The sequence below is a fragment of the Ursus americanus genome, chromosome 20, assembly GCF_024610735.1.
Source record: "Ursus americanus isolate L20-20 chromosome 20, mUrsAme1.1.p, whole genome shotgun sequence".
Classification (NCBI taxonomy): Eukaryota; Metazoa; Chordata; class Mammalia; order Carnivora; family Ursidae; genus Ursus; species Ursus americanus.
The window spans coordinates 38,562,156-38,582,303 of record NC_142146.1 but is presented as its reverse complement, the minus strand read 5'-3'; the positions used below and the strand labels follow the sequence as shown (position 1 = coordinate 38,582,303).

General features: G+C 35.9%; 1 protein-coding gene across 4 annotated transcripts in view; it reads right to left on the bottom strand.

Annotated features, from left to right (window-relative positions):
• Positions 1-18,478, bottom strand: part of TRPC1 (transient receptor potential cation channel subfamily C member 1) — a 71,306-nt gene extending 52,828 nt beyond the window's left edge. The window contains exons 1-3 of one of the 4 annotated variants that reach the window (XM_087870257.1): positions 17,816-18,478; positions 8,357-8,511; positions 1,941-2,042 (exon numbers count right to left, since the gene is read on the bottom strand). In XM_087870257.1, coding sequence (XP_087726383.1) covers positions 1,941-2,042; positions 8,357-8,511; positions 17,816-17,990 — 432 coding nt within the window. In that variant the 5' untranslated portion in view covers positions 17,991-18,478. The remainder of the gene's footprint in view (positions 1-1,940; positions 2,043-8,356; positions 8,512-17,815) is intronic. The other 3 variants (XM_087870258.1, XM_087870259.1, XM_087870261.1) reach the window with 3 other exon arrangements.
• Between the last annotated feature and the right edge of the window lie 1,670 nt (positions 18,479-20,148).

Here is a 20,148-nt window from a genome sequence, read left to right as displayed (position 1 = left end):
TGGTACTATCCTCTGGAGAAAGTCATGCTTGCACAAACTTAGTAATACCTAAATGAAAGTAAAAGATTTCAGTTAATATATGATAAAGTATGTAATTTAGCAGAGCTTCTTATTGTTCTCAGATAATAGCAGATAATCCACGATTTATAATTCTTTCTTAAAACAATATTTTTCTTCACTACCAGCAATTATTTAAACTGTTTATTTCACTACATCCTCACCAATAATGAATGTTATAATTTTTAAATTTTGATATGTAACAAATATCTCAATTTAAAGTAGAATCTATTTGATCATTAGTGACTATCTTCCTAATTACAAAAGCAATAAAGAAAAATTAAAGGAGTAAGAAAAAAACATCCTTAATTTAGCAATGAGATGACTGCTGTTAGGTAATGTTTTGCTACATTTCCATATAGTTCTTTGTGCATCTTTTTAGCCCTGGATCATAGCATATGTTCAGTTTACTATTCCCATTTTTTTTCACTTCCTATGTCGTATTTATTCAGGTTCCTAAATATTCTTTTAAAAATACCATTTTAATATATATGTAATTTTTACTATTTTCAATCTTTTATTTGGGGATGTTTAAATTGGGTCACATTTTTTTTCATTGCTACGAGTAAGATGACAATTAACATTTTTCTCCCCATTTCTGACCAGTTCCTAGAAGGGGAAACACTAGGTTAAAGAATATGAACATCTTTCTTATTTATGACACTCTGCCAAACTGCTTTCCAAAATACCCTCCCCACCAATTTGTATTAGACTATACTACTCCCTTGCTATCAATAATTATTTTTAAAAATCTTTACTAATTTGCATTATCAACAATAACCAAACTATGGAGAACCCAAATGTCCATCGACTTATGAATGGATAATAAAGATATATATATAATGGAATATTACTCAGCCATCAAAAAGAATGAAATCTTGCCATTTGCAGTGATATGGATGGAGCTAGAGTGTACTATATTAAGTGAAATGATTTCATTCATATGTGGAATTTAAGAAACAAAATAGACAAAAGTATGGGAAGGGGGTATAAAAGAAGAGAGAGGGAAATGAACCATAAGAGACTCTTAATGACAGAGAATAAACTGAGGATTGATGGAAGGAGATGGGTGGGGGGTGGGCTAAATGGTTGATGGATATTAAGGAGGGCACTTGTGATGAGCACTGGGTGTTGTATGTAAGTGATGAGTCGCTGAATTCTACTCCTGAAACCAAACTGCACTGTATGTTAACTAACTAAAATTTAAATAAATAAAATAAATAAATCTTTGCTAATTTGGTAAGCAAAAATTAGTATTTCATATCTTATTAGTAGTAAGTTTTCATATCTTGTATTTTCTTTTCTGAGATTTTTTTTTATGTCCTTTTCTGATCTTGGTGTTTTTCATCAATTTGTCAATTATTAAGATTATGAATTTTTGATACATTTTGAAAACATCTTTGCCAGTTATCCATCTGCTTTCTAAATTTTGCTCGATGTCTAAATTTCAGAAATTTAACTTCTATACAGCCGAAGGCTGTGCCATTGCTTTTTATGATTATAAAGTCTTTCCACTCATAATCAGTTAAATATTCACCTACATTTTCTTCCAGTTTTATGGTTTCACTGTTTATATTTAATTCTTAAATCCATTTGAAAACTAGTCTGTATTTTCAACCTCATCTATAGAATGTCCAAAACTAAAAATATTGGTCCACACTGACAAAATTATGGAAATAGCACTAATTTTAAAAAGGTTTCCTGAAAGCAAAATTAATTATTCCTGCAAGTATCTACTTACTTTAAGGCAATATTTTACAGAGTAAAAAAAAAATCTATTTCTTTAAAATAAAATAAATTTGGGGGAAGAAAAAAATGGGAATGGGGCAGGAGATCTATTTTGGTTTAAAAATCCAAATTAATAAATATTTAAGAGTACTAACTACTATAGTTGGTCTTGATGATCGTTTTGGTCGATGATTAAGTAGTATATCAACAGCTCCCACTACTTCAGAGTCGATTGCCACCAAAAGTGCATCTGCGGACTTTAAAAAAAAAAAAGGTTAAAAATGAAAATGGAGGATAAAAAGGTAAACTATTTATTTTTACTAATTCTTAAATAAAACTATCTTTAAATTTAAACTGTATTACATACAGTAATACTAAATTTTAAAAAATTTAGACTGTCCAAATAGTATATTTGCTTGCCTTAGCAGTACTTTTGTGTACCATAACACACACAAATTTCTGTCCTGATTTCACTGCATAAGCTGGTAAAAAAAAAAAATAAATGCTTGCTAGAAGGGTTTATTAATGGAACAGTGCTGATCCGTGGAGTATTTAAAGCTGAAATTTTTTTCCAAGAAATGTACTTGTGTACTTTGAAACAAAAGAATCTTAACATTCCAGATCTATTGAAGAAATTGCCAAGAACTATTACTACTGGTAGAGGACTATGCTCATTCTAATAAAAATGATAATTAATGCAACCATGAGGATAAGGGGAGCCCTCTGGTCTCAACTTTAAAACATACATGACTAACTGAAACGTTACAAATTTGACATTAGTATTAGCAATCTTATCAAGTAAAAGCTGCAAAAAACTAGGCTACCAATGTCCTTGAAGAAAAGTGGGAGAAGTGACTTAACAATTTTACTCCCCAACTATTGCTCATTTTGAAACTCCAACTTTGACAGGAGGAAAAAGTAAATAGAAGCTGAGCATTCGGGACTTTCCAACACTCTGTAACAAAGTCTACAGTCCTATTATGATACTTGGCAACTGTGACATCAGGTTTTTGGATTTCTTTTTGTCTTGTTCTATTATTCTGTTTTGTTTTAAGGAAAACCATAAAGGCAGAAGGGAAATAGGGGATAAATAATGATTTAATCTAAGGAAGCGCCTTGGTTATTTTCAATCTGTACATTTTAAAATCTGTTATAATCTTTAATAACCATTTACATCAACATTCTCTCTCTTGAAAATGAAACTATATCAAATCTTTAGTATTCTTGGAGCTGAAAATAAAGCTTCCATATACTTTATCTAGATGTCAAAAATAGGACTAAAAACAACAGACTTTATCTGGATATCTAAAAATAGGAATAAGCACCCCAAAGAAAGAACTGAAGGCCACATTCAACTATACAAGTGCCTATGTATTCCCCCAGGAAAAACTCCCCACCCTAATGAGAAATTTAATTTTTTATCCCTTAAACTTTTAAGGTCACTGGGCTGTAGCCTATTCTTTAAATCTAGAATCATTATTCTTCTGCTTTGCAAACATTTCACTTCAATTTTTAGCATACTTGGTCAGGTGAAGCAAACAAAAAGAATTATGTGTTCATTACTACTGAACATTTCATTTATGGTAAATTTTAACCTATGAAGCTAACTATAGTAATGCTACTACTCTCCAAGTCAAAACACCAGTCAACTCCAACCTTCTGAAACACAGCCACAGATCCAACTGCAAATTTCCAAAAAAACTATACTGAGCTGTCACAAACCAACTTCATGGGAATTATTTCCCAGAAGGAATTGTAACCACACTAAGAGTTGTCTATAAATGAAGGATAACTTGCTTTCCCAAGTATTCTTCAGATCTTTACTGAATAAGGAAACAGCTAGGTTAAAACTAACAAAGTAGGAAGAAATGAAGAAAAAATAGCTAAAAGCTGACTACTGAAAAGATAAAATATCAGTATAGCAAAACAACTATCAATACAAAGCAGTCAGAAGCAATTTAATGTAAGGACAAATGTGTTGACAGTTTCAGATTATACAAAGTTAAGTAAAACAATTATATTCTCAATGACTCCCACTTACGATGGTAAAGTTAAATTATATTCAGATACACTATTTAGTGAAGAATAAAGAAAGATTCATGTTAAATCTTTCAATGCTTAAAAGGATAAGCTTCAGGCATAACAATATTGGTGTAAAAAAGTCATGTAAATAAGGAGTTACCATTTACTTATTCTGCACAAATGGTATGTTATTTGACAAATCAAAGGAAGTTCTGAATGAAAAAAGTTTTAAATTATTTTAAAAATATCTATAGGACAAAATGTCCTCATTAGTTTTGCTTCCCAATTTCTCACAAATATTTGACCATCCCTTATTAAAATTTATTTAATATGTATACTTATTATGTATTAATAAGGTTGCTTACTATATTCCTTCCCACCTCAGAAAATGTCTTTTCAACAATTCCCATACTCTTTCCTCTAGGCTCAGAGTAAGAAGCTTCTTATTTCCTTTCCAGAGCTAAGTTTTCCACCTTGGTATTCTATTTAATGCTTTTCTCTCTTCTACTGGAACTTGGTCCTTCATTTACAGAAATACCAGTCCCAGCCCCCATATCCCAAAATATGAAATAGTTCCTCACTCTTTGCTACCTTGACTTGATCTTGTCTTTCTCTTACCACTCAAGTTTTCTTCCTCTCACTTTGTCAAACTTCTCAAATCATGCATATCATTTTCTCTAACTCTGTTGATGTTAGTTTCAAAATCCAATGGCCCTTCCTACCCCCTCATTTTCTTTGATTTCTAAGCAACGCATTAAAACTGCTCCTTTGGTTGTCACAATGCTGCACTATCCTAACTCCTTTAATGGAACCCTTTCTTTCTATTGCGTTTATTAATGTAGATGCTGAGAAAGAATCAGCACCAGCCATTCGCTCTCCTCTATAATTTCATCCACTTTCACCATGCAGGTGATCATCCCATATCCATGACCGCTGTATCTCTCCAGCCTGACCTCTTCCTACAGATGTAATTTTCATCTGTAACTGTCTATGGGAGACTGCCTGATATGACCAAAATAAACAAGGCTAAAACCCAAATTCACATTTCTCTGCCCCAACCTTAACTTCTTAACTTCCTGTTTTTCTTTCATTCTTCTCCCAGCCACCTATTTCCAAATCATCTTGGTCTCCTTTTCAATTCTCCCCTCCAAACTTAAATACTAAGTTCTATCAATTCTTCCTTCATAACATCTTTCACATCTGCCATTTTTTCTCCTATTCTTACAGCTACTATTCTAGTTCAGGCTTTAACTTCTTCATACCTGGATTACTATAAAAACTGCTCACCCAAACTATAGCCTTCTCCACTTTCCATTTTCCAATCTATACTGAACACAGCCACTAGAACACTTTTCCCAAAATACCACTGGACACATCACAACCTCTCTCAAAAATCATTTAATGACCCCATCATCTATAAACCCAAATTCCTTAGCCTGGCATTCTGGCTCTTTGCATTCCTTTTGTTTTAGTTATTTTTCCAGATACTTTCCACTACTATCCAACCCAAATATTTTGTTCAAAAGGCTAAGTCAATTCATTTTCTCAAAAACATACATTGCACATGTCTTTGTTAACAACCTTTCCCACATCCCCTGTTCTGGAGCTATCTACACATTTTTGAGAGTAGTTTTGGGTAGTAGGTAAAAGCATAAACTCCAGAGCCAGAACCTGAGTTCTAATTCCAGGTCTTCCATTTGTGGAGTGTCTTTGGGCAAGTTACCTGAACTTTTCATACCTTGGTTTCCTCCTCTATAATATGGAAATAATAATAGTACCTATCTCATAGGACTGTCGTAAGGATTAAGGAAGTGAATATATAAGGTTTCTGGCACACAGCATCCCTATAAAAATATTGGTAATTATTAATGTTTGAAGGCTGAGCTCAACTGACACTCTTCCATGAAACCTTGATAGCTCAATCGACAGTGACCTTCTCTTTTCTATGTTTCCAAAACATCTATTATAAGGCACAAAAGTTTTAAGTATAAAATATGGTTTCTCAGCAGTAACATTATCGACATTTGGGGCCAGGTAATTCTTCGTTGTAGAAGTTGTCTTGTGCACTGTAGCATGTTTAGCAGCATCCCTACTTCTACTCACTAGATGCCAGTAGTGAAACCAAAAATGTCTCCAGACATTATCAAATGTCCCCTGAGGAGCAAAATTATCCAGTCGAGAGCCTCTAATATAACATAAGATAAAATACATGAAAGCATTCTGTAACCTCAAAGTAACATACAAGGGTCAAGTATCATTACCACTCAGCACTTATCAAATACATGTCTGCATTATTTAATTGATATGAAACTCATATGTACACAGTTGATCCTTAAGCAATGCAGGGGTTAGGGGTGCCTGCCCCCCCACATAATTGAAAATCTACACATAACTTTTAACTCCCCCAAAATTCAACTACTATTAGCCTCCTGTTGACCAAAGCTTATCTATAACATAGTCAATTAATACAAATTTTGTATGTTATATGTATTGTATATTGTATTTTAAAAATAATCTGGAGAAAAGAATATTAAGAAAATCATTAAGGAAGAGAAAACATTTACAGTCCTATACTGTAAAAAATCCACATATTTGAACATGCAGTTCAAATCCGTATTGTTCAGGGGTCAACTATACTTTCACTATCCAATTAGTTTTAATATCCTTTAGTATGGAACTCGTGTTTTTATTCATTTCCATAATCACACTCAATGGAAAGCCGTGGACATCTGTTGACTGATAGGTAAGACAGAGGTAACCTGAGACAGAACACGGTGAACTGGAAAGAGCATGGGATTTGCAGTCAGAAGATCAGGTTCATATCTTAGCTCTGCCCTCACTTATTTCAGAACTTTGGGCAATTCATTAAAGTCTATGAGCCTCAGTTTTCTGATCCATAAAATGTAATATCTATATAGGTTGGCTATGGTGTTCAAATATGATCAGGAACCACATGAAAGAACCATGTATATTGCAGAATTATTATATACATAGGATCATATATGCAAAAAGACAAAAATGACAATTATACCATAATACTTCATTTATCCAGAATCATCAGGGTCTTTCTTTATAACCTTATTTTCTAGGTAACTGAAGCTTATGCCTTTAAGTGTTTACCTTTGAAATTTAAACTATATTGACGGAAGTTTTCTGCTTTCAGAAGTACTATACATATTCTTCTATCTTCTAAAACAATAGATACTGAATATAATTTAACTTTTCCTTACTTACTCTGGCCATTGTTGTCAACATTAATTACCATTCTAACATACAACTCCCTCAGATTATCAGATATGTAATACTGTTGACCTTTTTATTAAAGAGAGTCAGAGGTACTGTGCCCTATTTTGTTTCACTGTAGCCCTCAAGCTCCTTCTGTTACCCCTCTAATTCTCTATGGATTAAAGACTAAGTACTGATGTTTGTTAAAGTTGAAGGAGGGCTCTAGTACTCCTATGACTGAAGTTCATAAATGGAAAACTTCATGGCAGCTACTGCTCAGAGATGTTTTTTGTTACTGCTCAGAGATGTTTTTTGTTACTGCTCAGAGATGTTTTTTGTTACTTTCTAATATCAGTTCTGGGTAACTGAAATTGCTGGGAAGGCAGTTTCTTTTTCTACTCTAAATATACACAGAGACAGTATCATATATTGTAATGCATACATATGTAAACACAATAAAAATGCACATAGAACTAACCTACTTATATTTTAAAAATCTTCTTTGAGTGCTTCCTGATGCCACCAAAAAAAAAAAAATCTCATTAATTTCAAGCTACAACAGAGCAATTATGCTATTTGAAAGAAAAAAGAAAGTGCCGGAATTCATGCGTTCCCGTCATAAGTAAACCCAAAAGAAAAGGAAAATAATATTATTAAACTTCCTTCAGAATCTCTTGACTGAATTCTTTCAAGACTTATACGCATGCCTGCTTTTCCACCTGAACTGATTTGAAGACAAACAGAAAGGTCTATATTTTCCAGTTAAAAAAAAAAATTGTTCATCTATAGTTATATAAACACTAACCTTCAGACAAAAAGGAAAACTTAATAAAATTCAACAGGAGAAAATAAAAATCAACTTGAAAATTGCACTGTGAGTCAGGAGCATTTTGTTCTTATGTTTGTACATTATATGAGCCACAGAACAACCTGTTCCCCTGACACTTCCAGAACACTTGTGCTATTTTTAGATATATAACATAAATAGTAATAACATAAGTAATAAAAACAAAGTAATTTTTAAAAAATCATGGTATTTTACCTCTGTGAGATGTTATAAAACATATAAGGGAGGAAAAAGTAAAAATTCAGAGGGAAAAGATAAATCAAGTCAAAATATACTTTTTTAAAAACGGCTTTTTTTTTTGGTTTGTTTTAAAACTTTCAGTGGCTCAAGACAAAATAAAGGGTGAAAGAAAGATAAGAATGAAAAAATAAAAACGAAGGAAAGAAGGGGGGATAAAGGAAACTAGAAAGAAAGAAGAAAACATGGCATGTCTCACAGTATTTAGAAGCTACGGGATAGAATTATCTAGCCTTGTACCTGACAACCGTAGTCCAAAAGAAGCTGCAGTATATCCAAGTTTTCGTTTTCAATAGTTATGGTAACAGCATTTCTCCCAAGCACATCTACGCAATTTATGTTCAAGTCACCTGAACTGTTTTCCTCCAAAATCTTTTTAACCATATAATAGTCACCTAAATAACAATATACAAACATAATTTAATATCCAAGACATATTAGATAGGAATGACTGTAAAAACTTAGCCTGTTGATTTAAAATTTAAAAACCTAAATTCATTTTTGTATATGGAAATGTGCAAAGAAAATGTGCACATTTCCTTGCTGAAAACCTTATCCTGATAAAATAGTATGTATATCAGCTGCAAACACAAACAAGTAGAAAAAATTTTAAATGTGTAGTTTGAAATAAAAGTTGTTAGTTTAAAATTCATAACTGATTGATTATAAGGAAAGAAACTTTTAGAAGACATTTAAAGCAATAAAGAATGTCCAAAAGTACAGACTGGAAACTAGAAAAATAAGATATAAGTGTAAAGGATTTAAGTTTTACATCTCAAATACATAAACACATTTACTGGCACATAAGAATGGTTAAAAATAAGATCTAATGACAAGCAGAAGACATTAAGAAGTAGTTTTAGAGGGGAAAACAGAAAACCTCGTTTGGAAAAGCAGTGTGAATGTATATATATGCTAGTGGGTATGCATAGTAAAAGGGAAGGATGCCAGAAATTCTTTTCCTCTCCTCCCCACTCTCCCAACACACACATACACACACACACACACACACACCTTATCTCATTAAAGAACCTGTTTACATGACCAGAGAATATTCAGCTCACAAAACTCTAAGGCAGGACTAGGATTAATGCTGGTGAAGGCTGAAGTGAGAATATTTCAATATTCAAATTTCACCTGTCAGGAGAATGCAGATTACCTTCTGCCTAACTCCAGCCTGCCTACATCAAAACAGCTGACCCATAGGGGAAAATGAGAATAAGTACAGAGGTCATCATTTTCACCCAGTACCCATTATATCTGTCTGTTGACCAGCTAGTGCAGAAATTTGGCAGAATAAGTGCTAATTAAATAAAGCAAGGTGGGTTTTGTTTTATTTCATTTAACTTTTGAAGCATAAGATGAATAAACCATTTTAAATGACTTGCAAATATAGTTGTTCCTTAAAAGTCTATGAATAATAAACAGGAAAAGAACAATCAGAGTGGAAACCACAAGGAAAAAGAAATGAGTAATTTCACGATACAGAAAGAAAAAACCCTAAAACTGAACTAAATGGGTGAATAAGAAGGAAAAGTAACAGATTTTTGTTAAAACTTCTAATAAGTTTGCTACTATTTTTAGCCAATGACTTTAAAGTCCCCACACATTTTGGAAGAAGTTGAATAGTTTTTTTGATGGTATATTTCCTTAGTTCCCTCAAGAAGAAAACGAGTCACAAAAAGAAATATTTTCCTCATAGCACTACTAATTAATATTTAGACACTTTTGTTCCATGACAAAACTTACCAAACACTTCACAAAGCGAAGCTCTTAGTCACAAGCTGAACCAATAGTGAGCATACAGACAGACCAGTGAAAATTTAACACTACTACTGGAAAATAATGTTTAAAACCTTATTTCAGGTGAATTTATTTCAATATCTTAGTGGTAAGAGAATGCTACCCATAAAAACTCTACATTTTCTTTGGTTTCATATGTCTAGTTGAGAACTAAATTTATTTACCTAGGGACTCATCAGGCTTTCTGAATCTAAGGACTTCTGCCATTCATAAATTCTGCAATATTTTCAGCCACTGTCTCTTCAAATACTGCTTTATCCCCATATTTTTCTATTGGAACTTCTATTAAACATTATGTTGGATCATCTCATTCCAACTTCTGTGTCTCTACAGATTTATTATTGTTCCTTTCTTTCTCTCTCTCCTATATTCTTGATAATCTCTTCAAATCTCCCAGTTACTTATTTCTTACTCAATTATTTTTTATTAACCCATCCATCTTTAAAGACTATTTTTTACTTAAGTTTTATTGGATTCCTTTCCAAATCTTTTACTTTCTTGTGTTTTCATTTCCTTAAGATTTTAGTCATTTTAAACATACTTTGCTTTCTATAATTATCCAAAGAACTTAAGGATTTAATCCTATTTGTGGTGTCTACTGACCCATTCTTGAGAATGGGTGACTGTCTTCCGAATTTTTATTTATTTTTTTTAAAGATTTTATTTATTTATTCGACAGAGACAGCCAGCGAGAGAGGGAACACAAGCAGGAGGAGTGGGAGAGGAAGAAGCAGGCTCATAGCAGAGGAGCCTGATGTGGGGCTCGATCCCAGAACGCCAGGATCACGCCCTGAGCTGAAGGCAGACGCTTAACCGCTGTGCCACCCAGGCGCCCCTGTCTTCCGAATTTTTAAATTGGGCATTGCAAACTCATCTTCATGCAGCTTAACTGTGGGAATCCTAACAGCCTAGTTTGAAAGCTTGTAACATCAAGGATGTTTTATTTGCTTCTTCTGGGTAACTCAGAGGCTTTGTTATCCTATCAATCCTTTTTATGTTCATTTCTCAGTTTAGGTTTTCACAGACCAAGTAGGTAATATTAAACTCCAAGCCATAGGGCACCTGGGTAGCTCAGTCAGTTGAGTGTCTGTCTTCGGCTCAGGTCATGATCCTGGAGTCCAGGGGTCAAGCCCCATGTTGGGCTCCCTGCTCTGTGGGGAGTCCGCTTCTCCCTCTCCCCCTGCTCCTTCTCTCTCTCTCTTTCAAATAAATAAATAAAATCTTTTTTAAAACATTTAAATAAATATAAACAAACAAACTCCAAGCCAACAAGAGACAGGACTACAGGTGCAAATTCTTACAAGTTTCTCTGTAGTCTCCCAGTGCTGGTGGATGGGTTCTTTTCTTCATCTACCCCTTTGCTACAGGTACAGTGCTTTAAGGATCCTGATTTTAGTATCTTAGTGGTAAGAGAATGCATGGATGTTGTGCTAATTTCCCACTTTGTACGAACTCAAGGCCTTGTAGCCTGTTTCTATATGGGCACTGAAATTCAAATCCCTGTAATGCCTGGACCAATAACTAACTCTTGCCCCATCTACAGAGCAGCCAAAATGTTAGCTCACACACTCCTCTGTTTTTCAGTCTTTTCCTCATGTGTGGATCATGAGTGCTTCCTTAATTTCTTGAAAGCTCAGCTGTTCATTTAAATGGATGTTTGTTATATTTTAGCAGGCATTTCTAGGTGATTTGAAGCAGAAGCGTTTTCAGATTATCTAGTCATCCATTTGTCAGAGACAGGAAAGTATAAAGAGCTGTATAAGTACCATTCTTATAAAATTTTATAAATTTCAGGTATAGCAAATGGAAAGAAAAAATTGCTACATATTTTAAAACTTAGATTTCTGTTTAAAGAGTAATTGTATTGCAAATGTCAGATACTTCTAGCTTTAGGTTTCAAAGACTATTTCCATTACAGTCAGGGGACTATAAAAGAAAAAAAAACTTAAAAAAAAATCAAACCAAGTAAGTAATTTTCATCCCTAAAAATAATAAAAAGTTCGACCCTACGATAGCTGACACACTCATGCAAATGAAAAATTACATGCTATAGTCATAGAACCTATAGGAAACTAGAGTAGTTTCTAATTATTCCACCTAAGTTTACATTTGCAAGCCATTTAAAACAATGTGCTATACTGTTAAGCTCAGAACAGTCTTAATATTTAGGATGAGAATATATGTAGGAAGAGGTTACTAAATTTAAAATACATCACAAGAAGCTAGTTATAGAGCAAGATTACAATTTAAATGCCCTTTTATGCCAAATATATGAATGCTTTTCATTTTATATTGAAGTTGCTTTTAAGAGTTACATAAATCTTTTGTCTTTTAAAATGTAACATATACAAGGAAATGCAACATAATCTGTTTACTTTTTGGCTAGATGGTTCTTTTTTCGGTGAAGGAAAAATAGATGTTTTCAATCAATTCCACCAGTACACCAATTTAACAGCAAGCCTTCTCGGCCCCCTCTCCAAAACAGTTTCCATACTCACCCACTTGTATCCATGTACATTGCTACCCACAGTCAAAGCCACTATCATCTCTTTCCTGGATTCTGCAATAGACTCTTTACTGAAATAGCTGCCAATACTCTAATACAAAGCTCAACACACTTCTTCTACAAAGGGCCATACATTAAATATTTCAGGCATTACAGGTCATACTATCTCAGGTGCAAATATTCATGTTTGCCCTTACAGCACAAAAGTGGCCAGACTATATACGCACAAATGAATTCCAATGTGTTCAAATAAAACTTTATTTGTGAACACTGAAGTTCAAATTTCCTATAATTTTCATGTTACAAAATATTACTCTTTTGATTTATTCCCAACCATTTGAAATGTAAAATGTAAAGTATTTTTAGCTCACAGGCCTTAGAAAAACAGGGGTGAGGATCTGGCCTGTGGGACATAGTTTGCCCACTTAGCTCTAGCCCCTGCTCTAGTCCCGCCCCTTTAATCTACTGTCCACCTAGCAGCCAGAGTGATATTTTTTAAATTAAAAGCATTCAATTCCCCAAAATCTTGAGGATTGTTAAGATTTTCCATCACACCTAAAATAAGTGCCAAAACTTTCATTGTGGCTTACTAAGCCCTATGGCACTCGAGCTTTGCTACCATTCTCTATAAACCTTGTGCAACTCTCCTGTTTACTATGATCTTTCTAGACCAATGTTATCCAAAATGCGGGTTGCAACCCACCAGGAATCATGAAATCAATGTAATGAATCCTAAACAATGATTTTTAAAAATGAAATAGTACATAAAACACCAGGGTAATCTCATGGATTTTTAGCAACCAATTGACCCCGGCCAACTGTGATAAACCCTTAAGAAATACAGTGGAGATATGTTACAATATCAATTAAAAATAGGTGATTCCATCTCTTCTTCATTGGCATCTCACTTTATTTTCTGCCATATGATGGTAAATTTCAGTATCACTAAAATGGGAGCATTAATGTTGATCAGTTTAGTTTAATTTTATAGTATCCAAATTTTCAGTTAGTTGTGAAGTATGGGAGAATTTATCTGTCAAAAAAAATCTGTAAAGCTTTTCAAACCAAGTTTCTATAACAAACTTTTTGAGTGTGTCAACTGCAACATTCCAATTGAACTATTACTGAAGACACTTAAAAATATTTTATTATTAAAAGGAAAAAAAATAACAAAGTAAAAAAATACAAAGACATGATCAAATTCAGTTGCTGGGTCTGTAAATACAAATAGTGACAATACTGATTAAAATCTTAACTCTATAGCAAACTTCAAATTAGTTTCAAACAAATTCTAAAAAGAAAAAAAATGTAAGACTTTTACAGTGAAGGTGATTTAAAAATGTAGTTTTGCCCAAATGTGCAAAACCCAATATTACTCATAAACCCCAATGTTTTACAAATAAAACCTTAAAAATTAAAGATGCTCAGAAGCATGGTATGTCTGAATATTTTTGAAAAAAGACAATTATTACAGTAAGTTCGTAGCCGTTTATGACTGTTAATGAAGACTATTAATGATAATGATATCATCTGGCAAAGGAGCAAAGATTCACTCTGCTGTAGGAAAAAATTATACTTACAGCATAGAAGGTGATGCTTTTTTTACAGTAAATTAGTTGACAAATTAAAAATACTTAACAGTATACTCTTGTATCTATTAGAAAAACAATCAGAAGCAATGTTTATTTTGTAATTAGAGTCTGGTATATTATCCAATTCAGTGATGTTCCAAGTTGTATAAAATTTTAGTTTACATCAAATAGCTAAAAAGTCCCATTAAATATATTAAGTAAGGTGTTATTAAAACAGCTTTTAAAAAAATGGCAGCTTAGTATTACTTCTCCCAGAAATGTTGCCCATTTTAAAAGCACGCTTAGTCCAAAGGTACGCAAAGTTCATGTAGGAATTCCGACATCAAGGCACCCTCCCACACAATGCAGCAAATCATACTACAAAGGTGACCTGTTAAGACCTCAGACTAGATTGAGCCCAAGGACAGCTCTTTCCATCCCTCCTGTGCCCCCATCCTGAAAGTTCAAGAAGGGCATCCTGACTCATTAATTGCAAATAGAATTTCCTGAAATGCCCTTCATAGGGAGTTGGAAGGTCCTAAATCCAGACTATCATCATTTCCTTTTTCTGCACAAGAACTGATCATTAGCAAATTAAAGGGCTAAAATAGGTTTAGCTCATGAATGTATACTAAAAGCTACCATCTACCCAAGTTACATTAAAAGAGGTGAATTAACATGAACTATACTTAGTTAGGGGTTCCGTAAACCAATGTAGTAACCCTTTCTCCAGCCAGCAGGCCTGAATAAATCACAGCTCCCACAAATAAAAGTGGCTCATCACATTAACTCTTAATGAGAGAGGAAAGGAGGTGGTGCTAAGAATCCTGCTTAGTATTTCATAAAATAGCCAGCTCTTGTTTCAATTATGTTTTACCTCTGAGTTGCAGCGTTCTATGTCTATAAAGAATATGAATGTGCTTTCTGAGAATTTTACTGGGGGCAGGGGCGGGGAACATACTTGATTGTCACTGGTACAGGAACTTACACTTTTTCTTCTAAATTTTATACAAAGAACCAATGATACATGATTCTGACCTACTCTCAAAATAAATAACAGCCACTATTAAGTAGTCACTACCTGGAGATCAGCACTTGCCTAGACATCTTGAGCTCATTTTTCATAAAAGGCAGCTATACAAACAATAAAATCAAACATAAAATCTTTTTCTTTCCTACTTTTTTTCTTTACTCCTTAATCTGTACATACCCATCCACTAACATACACATAAACATTTCAGCTCCATAATTTTTGCTTTAGGAATTCTCCCTAAATGGAATATATTATAAACATTTTGTATACGTAGAGTAGGATCGCTAAATGAAAAGGGTGGGAAACATAGATATTCTAGTGTGGACTTATTCTAGTGCTGTTAAAGCTTTTTACTTTTTTGGATAAATACAATCCACAGAATCAAGGTTTATAAAACATTCATAGACAGCAAGTTTAATCTCCAACTAGTAAATCCAAATTTGGATGTGCCTTTTCTAACAAATGATTTTCATTCATTCAACTACAACTAGATCAATACAACATAGTGTCTAAGAATGCAGGCTCAAGTACATCTGAGTTCTACCACTTCCTAGCTAATGTAACCTTGGGCAAAGTGATTTTAAAATTTTGCTAAGGCTCATTTTCCTCATTTGTAAAATAGGTATAACAACAGATCTGGCTCATGGGATTGTCAGGATAAAATGAAATAATCTATGAAAAGCATATACACTCTACCCTAATGGCTTTTTTAGCAAATGTTTGCCATTCGGTTAATGAAAGCTCCAATGTAATAGTGGAAACTATAGCTACTTCAAGAAACTTCTCACTTTTAGATTAAAAGTGAAATGCACTAAAAAAGGCTTAACAATATTAGTGAATATAAAAATGTAAGCAAACAAAAATACTGCTATAACCCAAATTTATTTTTTCAATGTAAATGTATACCATAAATATATGTAATTTAAGCCATTTTTCTAAATCTAAGCCAAGAATTCATTTCAACATACCTATTTAATCTCACTCATTTAAAAAAATGTTTAATTTATAGAAGGGAAAAAAAACATGCATATTTACTTTTCACCCCACCCCAAAAGGTAAATTTCTCCAAGGATCTTAATGCTATAAAATGGGAAACTGGTGAAGAACAGGAAGCTATTTTGACTGACCCTACTGGACAGGATACAAAACTATCATATATGAAAACTTTCATTTGAGGTATATCATGCAGTAATTCTAAATATACATACCACATAAGTACTTTCTCCAACCACATTCCATTATGACATTCCTCTGTCCTCAGTTGACAGCAATATTAAATTCCCTTTCTTGACATACTTTGTTTGCTTTAAAATAACCACAGCTCAGTAAACTGGGGTAGATGCCGCAGCCACTTACTCATCCTAGTACAACACAATCTTGTCCCTTCCCCTCTCAGAGAATTTTTGACGGAAGAGAACTCAGATAATCCACATAAGAATTACTAAGTAATTTTACATAGTCCACAGACAGTGACTTTTGTGAGGCTATAAACATATATTCTATGTTTCTTTACATTTCTGAGACTATTCAAAGGTGTGCCCATGGTGGACTTTTTAACAAAGGCTTTCATAATATAATTTATACTATTACATAAGAACATAAAAGTGTCTGACAAGAGACATAGGTGGACTGTTTATATGTTAATGTGTTTTCAAAAAGTTGTGTAAATAAAATCCTATTTCAAAAGCAGTAAGAGGTGAGAAAGGCTGTGATTTATTAAAAACACACTCATACATACAAACAAAAAATTCTCTGTAGTTAATCTTTTCACAGTGTAAGTTGCCCTTTGGGTTTATGTTTGGAAGTTTGCAGGATCCTAAACAGAGTATTCCTAAGTGAGGATGGCCATTGTAAGGCAACTTAATAAATTTAGAAAGGGGAAAATTACAGCATTTTCTTACATGTGGGAAATAAAAGCCCTCTTAGGCCAATCAATTTCCCGTTTCTTTTATGATATGCATCACTATAAAGCATGCTTAAGTGAAGAGATTTTATTATGGCCATAAAAGTGATTGATTTCTAGTTGGTGTTTTTTTTTTTTTTTAAAGAAAAACACATTAAATACATTCCACAGTTTTGCCCTGTAATTGTTTTGCATGACCATTTTTTCCCGAAGGCTCAGGGGCAATAAACCTTCTTCTCCAATGAAAACACGAACAAAGATCCGTAAATTAAACAAACAAACAAAAAGTTTGGCGCTAAAGCATAATTTCTCCAGTCCTATCTTCATCTCCACCCAGGATACTGACATACCTAATCCCATTCAACAGTCACTGAACACCAAGGCAATGGGTGGCTGAAGCTAATAATACAAGTACGGGTTTAAAGAAAAACAAAAACTAGGTGAGAGCCCATAAACACCAGAACCTTAAGCAAGGTCATGGAATTTTCTAACTAGAAGGTCCCAAACTAGACAAACCCTCTGGGATTCCAGAAAGAAAGAACAGAAGCTCAGAAGGGAGACCAGGTCATTCAGGGGGTTAGTAGCAGAGGGGGGGGTCTGGGTAGGCAAGTCCCCACCTAAACACCGGACCCCACAAAGGGAGGACGCGGCCAGAACCGTCGCCCCAGGTGCGGTGCTCGGAGGGCTGCACCCCGGCTGCTCCCGCCCTCCAGCTCCACACTCACAGGGTAGAGGCGGTGCCGGGCAGCCCGGGAGAGACAGCGGGCGAGGCGGGTACAGCGCTCCGCGCGTGAGGAGAGTGCTCCAAGGTGAGGCGGGGGAAAGGGTGAAAGGTGTGGAGGGCAGGGGCGCCCAAAAGTGGAGAAAGGGGCCTAGCTCTCACCCTTGTCGCACGCCAGCAAGAAAAGCTTCTCATTCAGGGTGTTCTCCTCCTTCACCTCCCGCACATCCTTCAGCGCCATCACCTCGTTCGGCGACGAAGAGGAAGATGGGGAGGAAGGTAGGGAGGAGGAGGAGGCGCCCGAGAGATCCGTGCTCGGGTACAGGGCCGCCATCATCGCTGCCCATGAAGGGGGCAGGCCAGGAGACGGGGGCGGGGCCCCCACCAGCCCCGACCCCGACCCCAGCCCCGCCCCAGAGCTGGAAAACGGATGAGTCGTTCCCACGGCCGCCTCAGCGCGCGGTCCGTTGGCCCCGAAGGGCGTCGCCTCCCCTCGGAGCCAGCACTCGCCCTCCACTGACAGCCCCAGACTGGTGGCAGCGCATGCGCGGCCCTGGGGCCAGCGCCCCCTCCCCAGCCGCCGGCGCCCGGGCCGAGCCGGTCCGCGCCCCTCCGGGGACGACAGAGTGGCGCGCGCCAGGGCGGCAGCCGAGCGCGGGGCCGTGCCAGGAGCCGCAGGGGCCGCTCTAGGAGCGGCCCGGCCCGGGAGAAGGATGAGCGATCTCTGGGAAAGGAGCTCCGAGAGCGATTCTGCGCACGTCGGGCTCCCGGGCTGTGGGAACCGCCGGCCCAGCTGCGCCTGGAGATGTTCGCGACTCTCCTCACGTCATCTTCCGCTCTGCTGTAGCGACGACACGGGGGCGGACTCGGTGGTGGGCGGGGCCGCTGTGGGGGCGGGGTCTGTTTGCGCCACGCCCCCCGGTCCTCGCCCGCCCGCGGCAGCCTGGAAAGGCTTCAGTTGCTGAGGGCTAAGTGAACAGCCGGGTGCGTCTTCTCCACACCGGGGTTGTTGAGGTAATATCCCTGCGGTCTCCTGCTGCATGTAAATATGCAGCGGTATGGTTATTTTTCAACAAGTTGTGATATAAAATTGGCAGAACATTCTTGATTTATTTATTCGCTTGTAATTCAAGTATACCGACATGTAACCATTGGATAAGCACATCCACTTGTAGCATCTACTCTACAGTCATTCCAGTGGTTTCTTCACATTTATAAATTTGATTTTAAAAGATGTGTTAGGCAAAAGCTAACTGAAGCACAGTAAGTACTACTTTCTTGAATAATTTTTTTAAAGCAAACTTTTATTTAAAGTAGATTCTTACACCTTTAAAAGCTAGGGGGTAAAACCACAACTTATGTCTTGAATAGTTCTTATTGCTTCCCACAACTATACAAATATCAAAATTGTGCCCTCAGTGCTTTTTTTAAAGGCAATACATAAATTTACGTCAGAATATCTTATATTTGAGGGAAATACTTCCTGTTCAGGTTGATTTATTCCATCTCTGTTCTTGCCATCACTAACTCCCAAATTTCCCAAATATATCTTTCTCATCATTCAAACTCTTCTTTAGATCTTTTCTAATAGGAGGCCTTAGGTAGATGACAAGATAGCCCACCTTTCCAAACATTGTCATGTGTTTACTTCAAAATAGTCGAGTATCTATTGAATCATTTTAGGTTTTTTTCCCTTATCTATAATGTATCATAAATCTTTCCCATTCTATACTGTTTCCAAGTTTGCGTTATTTGGTGGAATGTCAAAAATGTTCATTGTTAATTTGTAGCCATTGAACACAGAGGTACATATGTGGGTTTATACGTGTGCTTACACACTCTTCATAGTCCAATAAAATTTTTACTCAGTAGGACAACTCTAACACTGACCCATCCAAAAGTTCTAGAGTATTGAAAGGTAAAAATTCAGATAGCTCCTAGTATAAAAACCACTTTAGGGGCGCCTGGGTGGCTCAGTTGCTAAGCGTCTGCCTTCAGCTCAGGTCATGATCCCAGGGTCCTGGGATAGAGCCCCGCATGGAGCCCTGGATGGGGCTCCCTGCTCAGCGGGAAGCCTGCTTCTCCCTCTCCCACTGCCCCTGCTTGTGTTCCCTCTCTCACTGTCTCTCTGTCAAATAAATAAAATATTTTTTAAAAAAACACAACACTTTAATCTGAAGTCTTTTCAGCTTCTGGGTTTGTGATTTCTCATCCATAAGGACTCCCACAGGGGCTGGATTAATTTCTTAGATTCAGGGGAATTCCAACCTACTTTATTTAGTAGATAATCCTAGGAGGCAAAGTTATTAGAGGTCTTCCCTTTTTCAAAATAACCCAGTGTTGCAACTGCATCCTGTTCTTTAGAAGTTTTTTTGAATCATCTCAGATGTAGCATATTCTCTCCTGCCTCTCTGGTATATATTTTATCCAGCATTAATTTGGGTATTTTAGCATCCCCTATATAATGGGTTTATTGTGCATCTGTGATAGTAAGA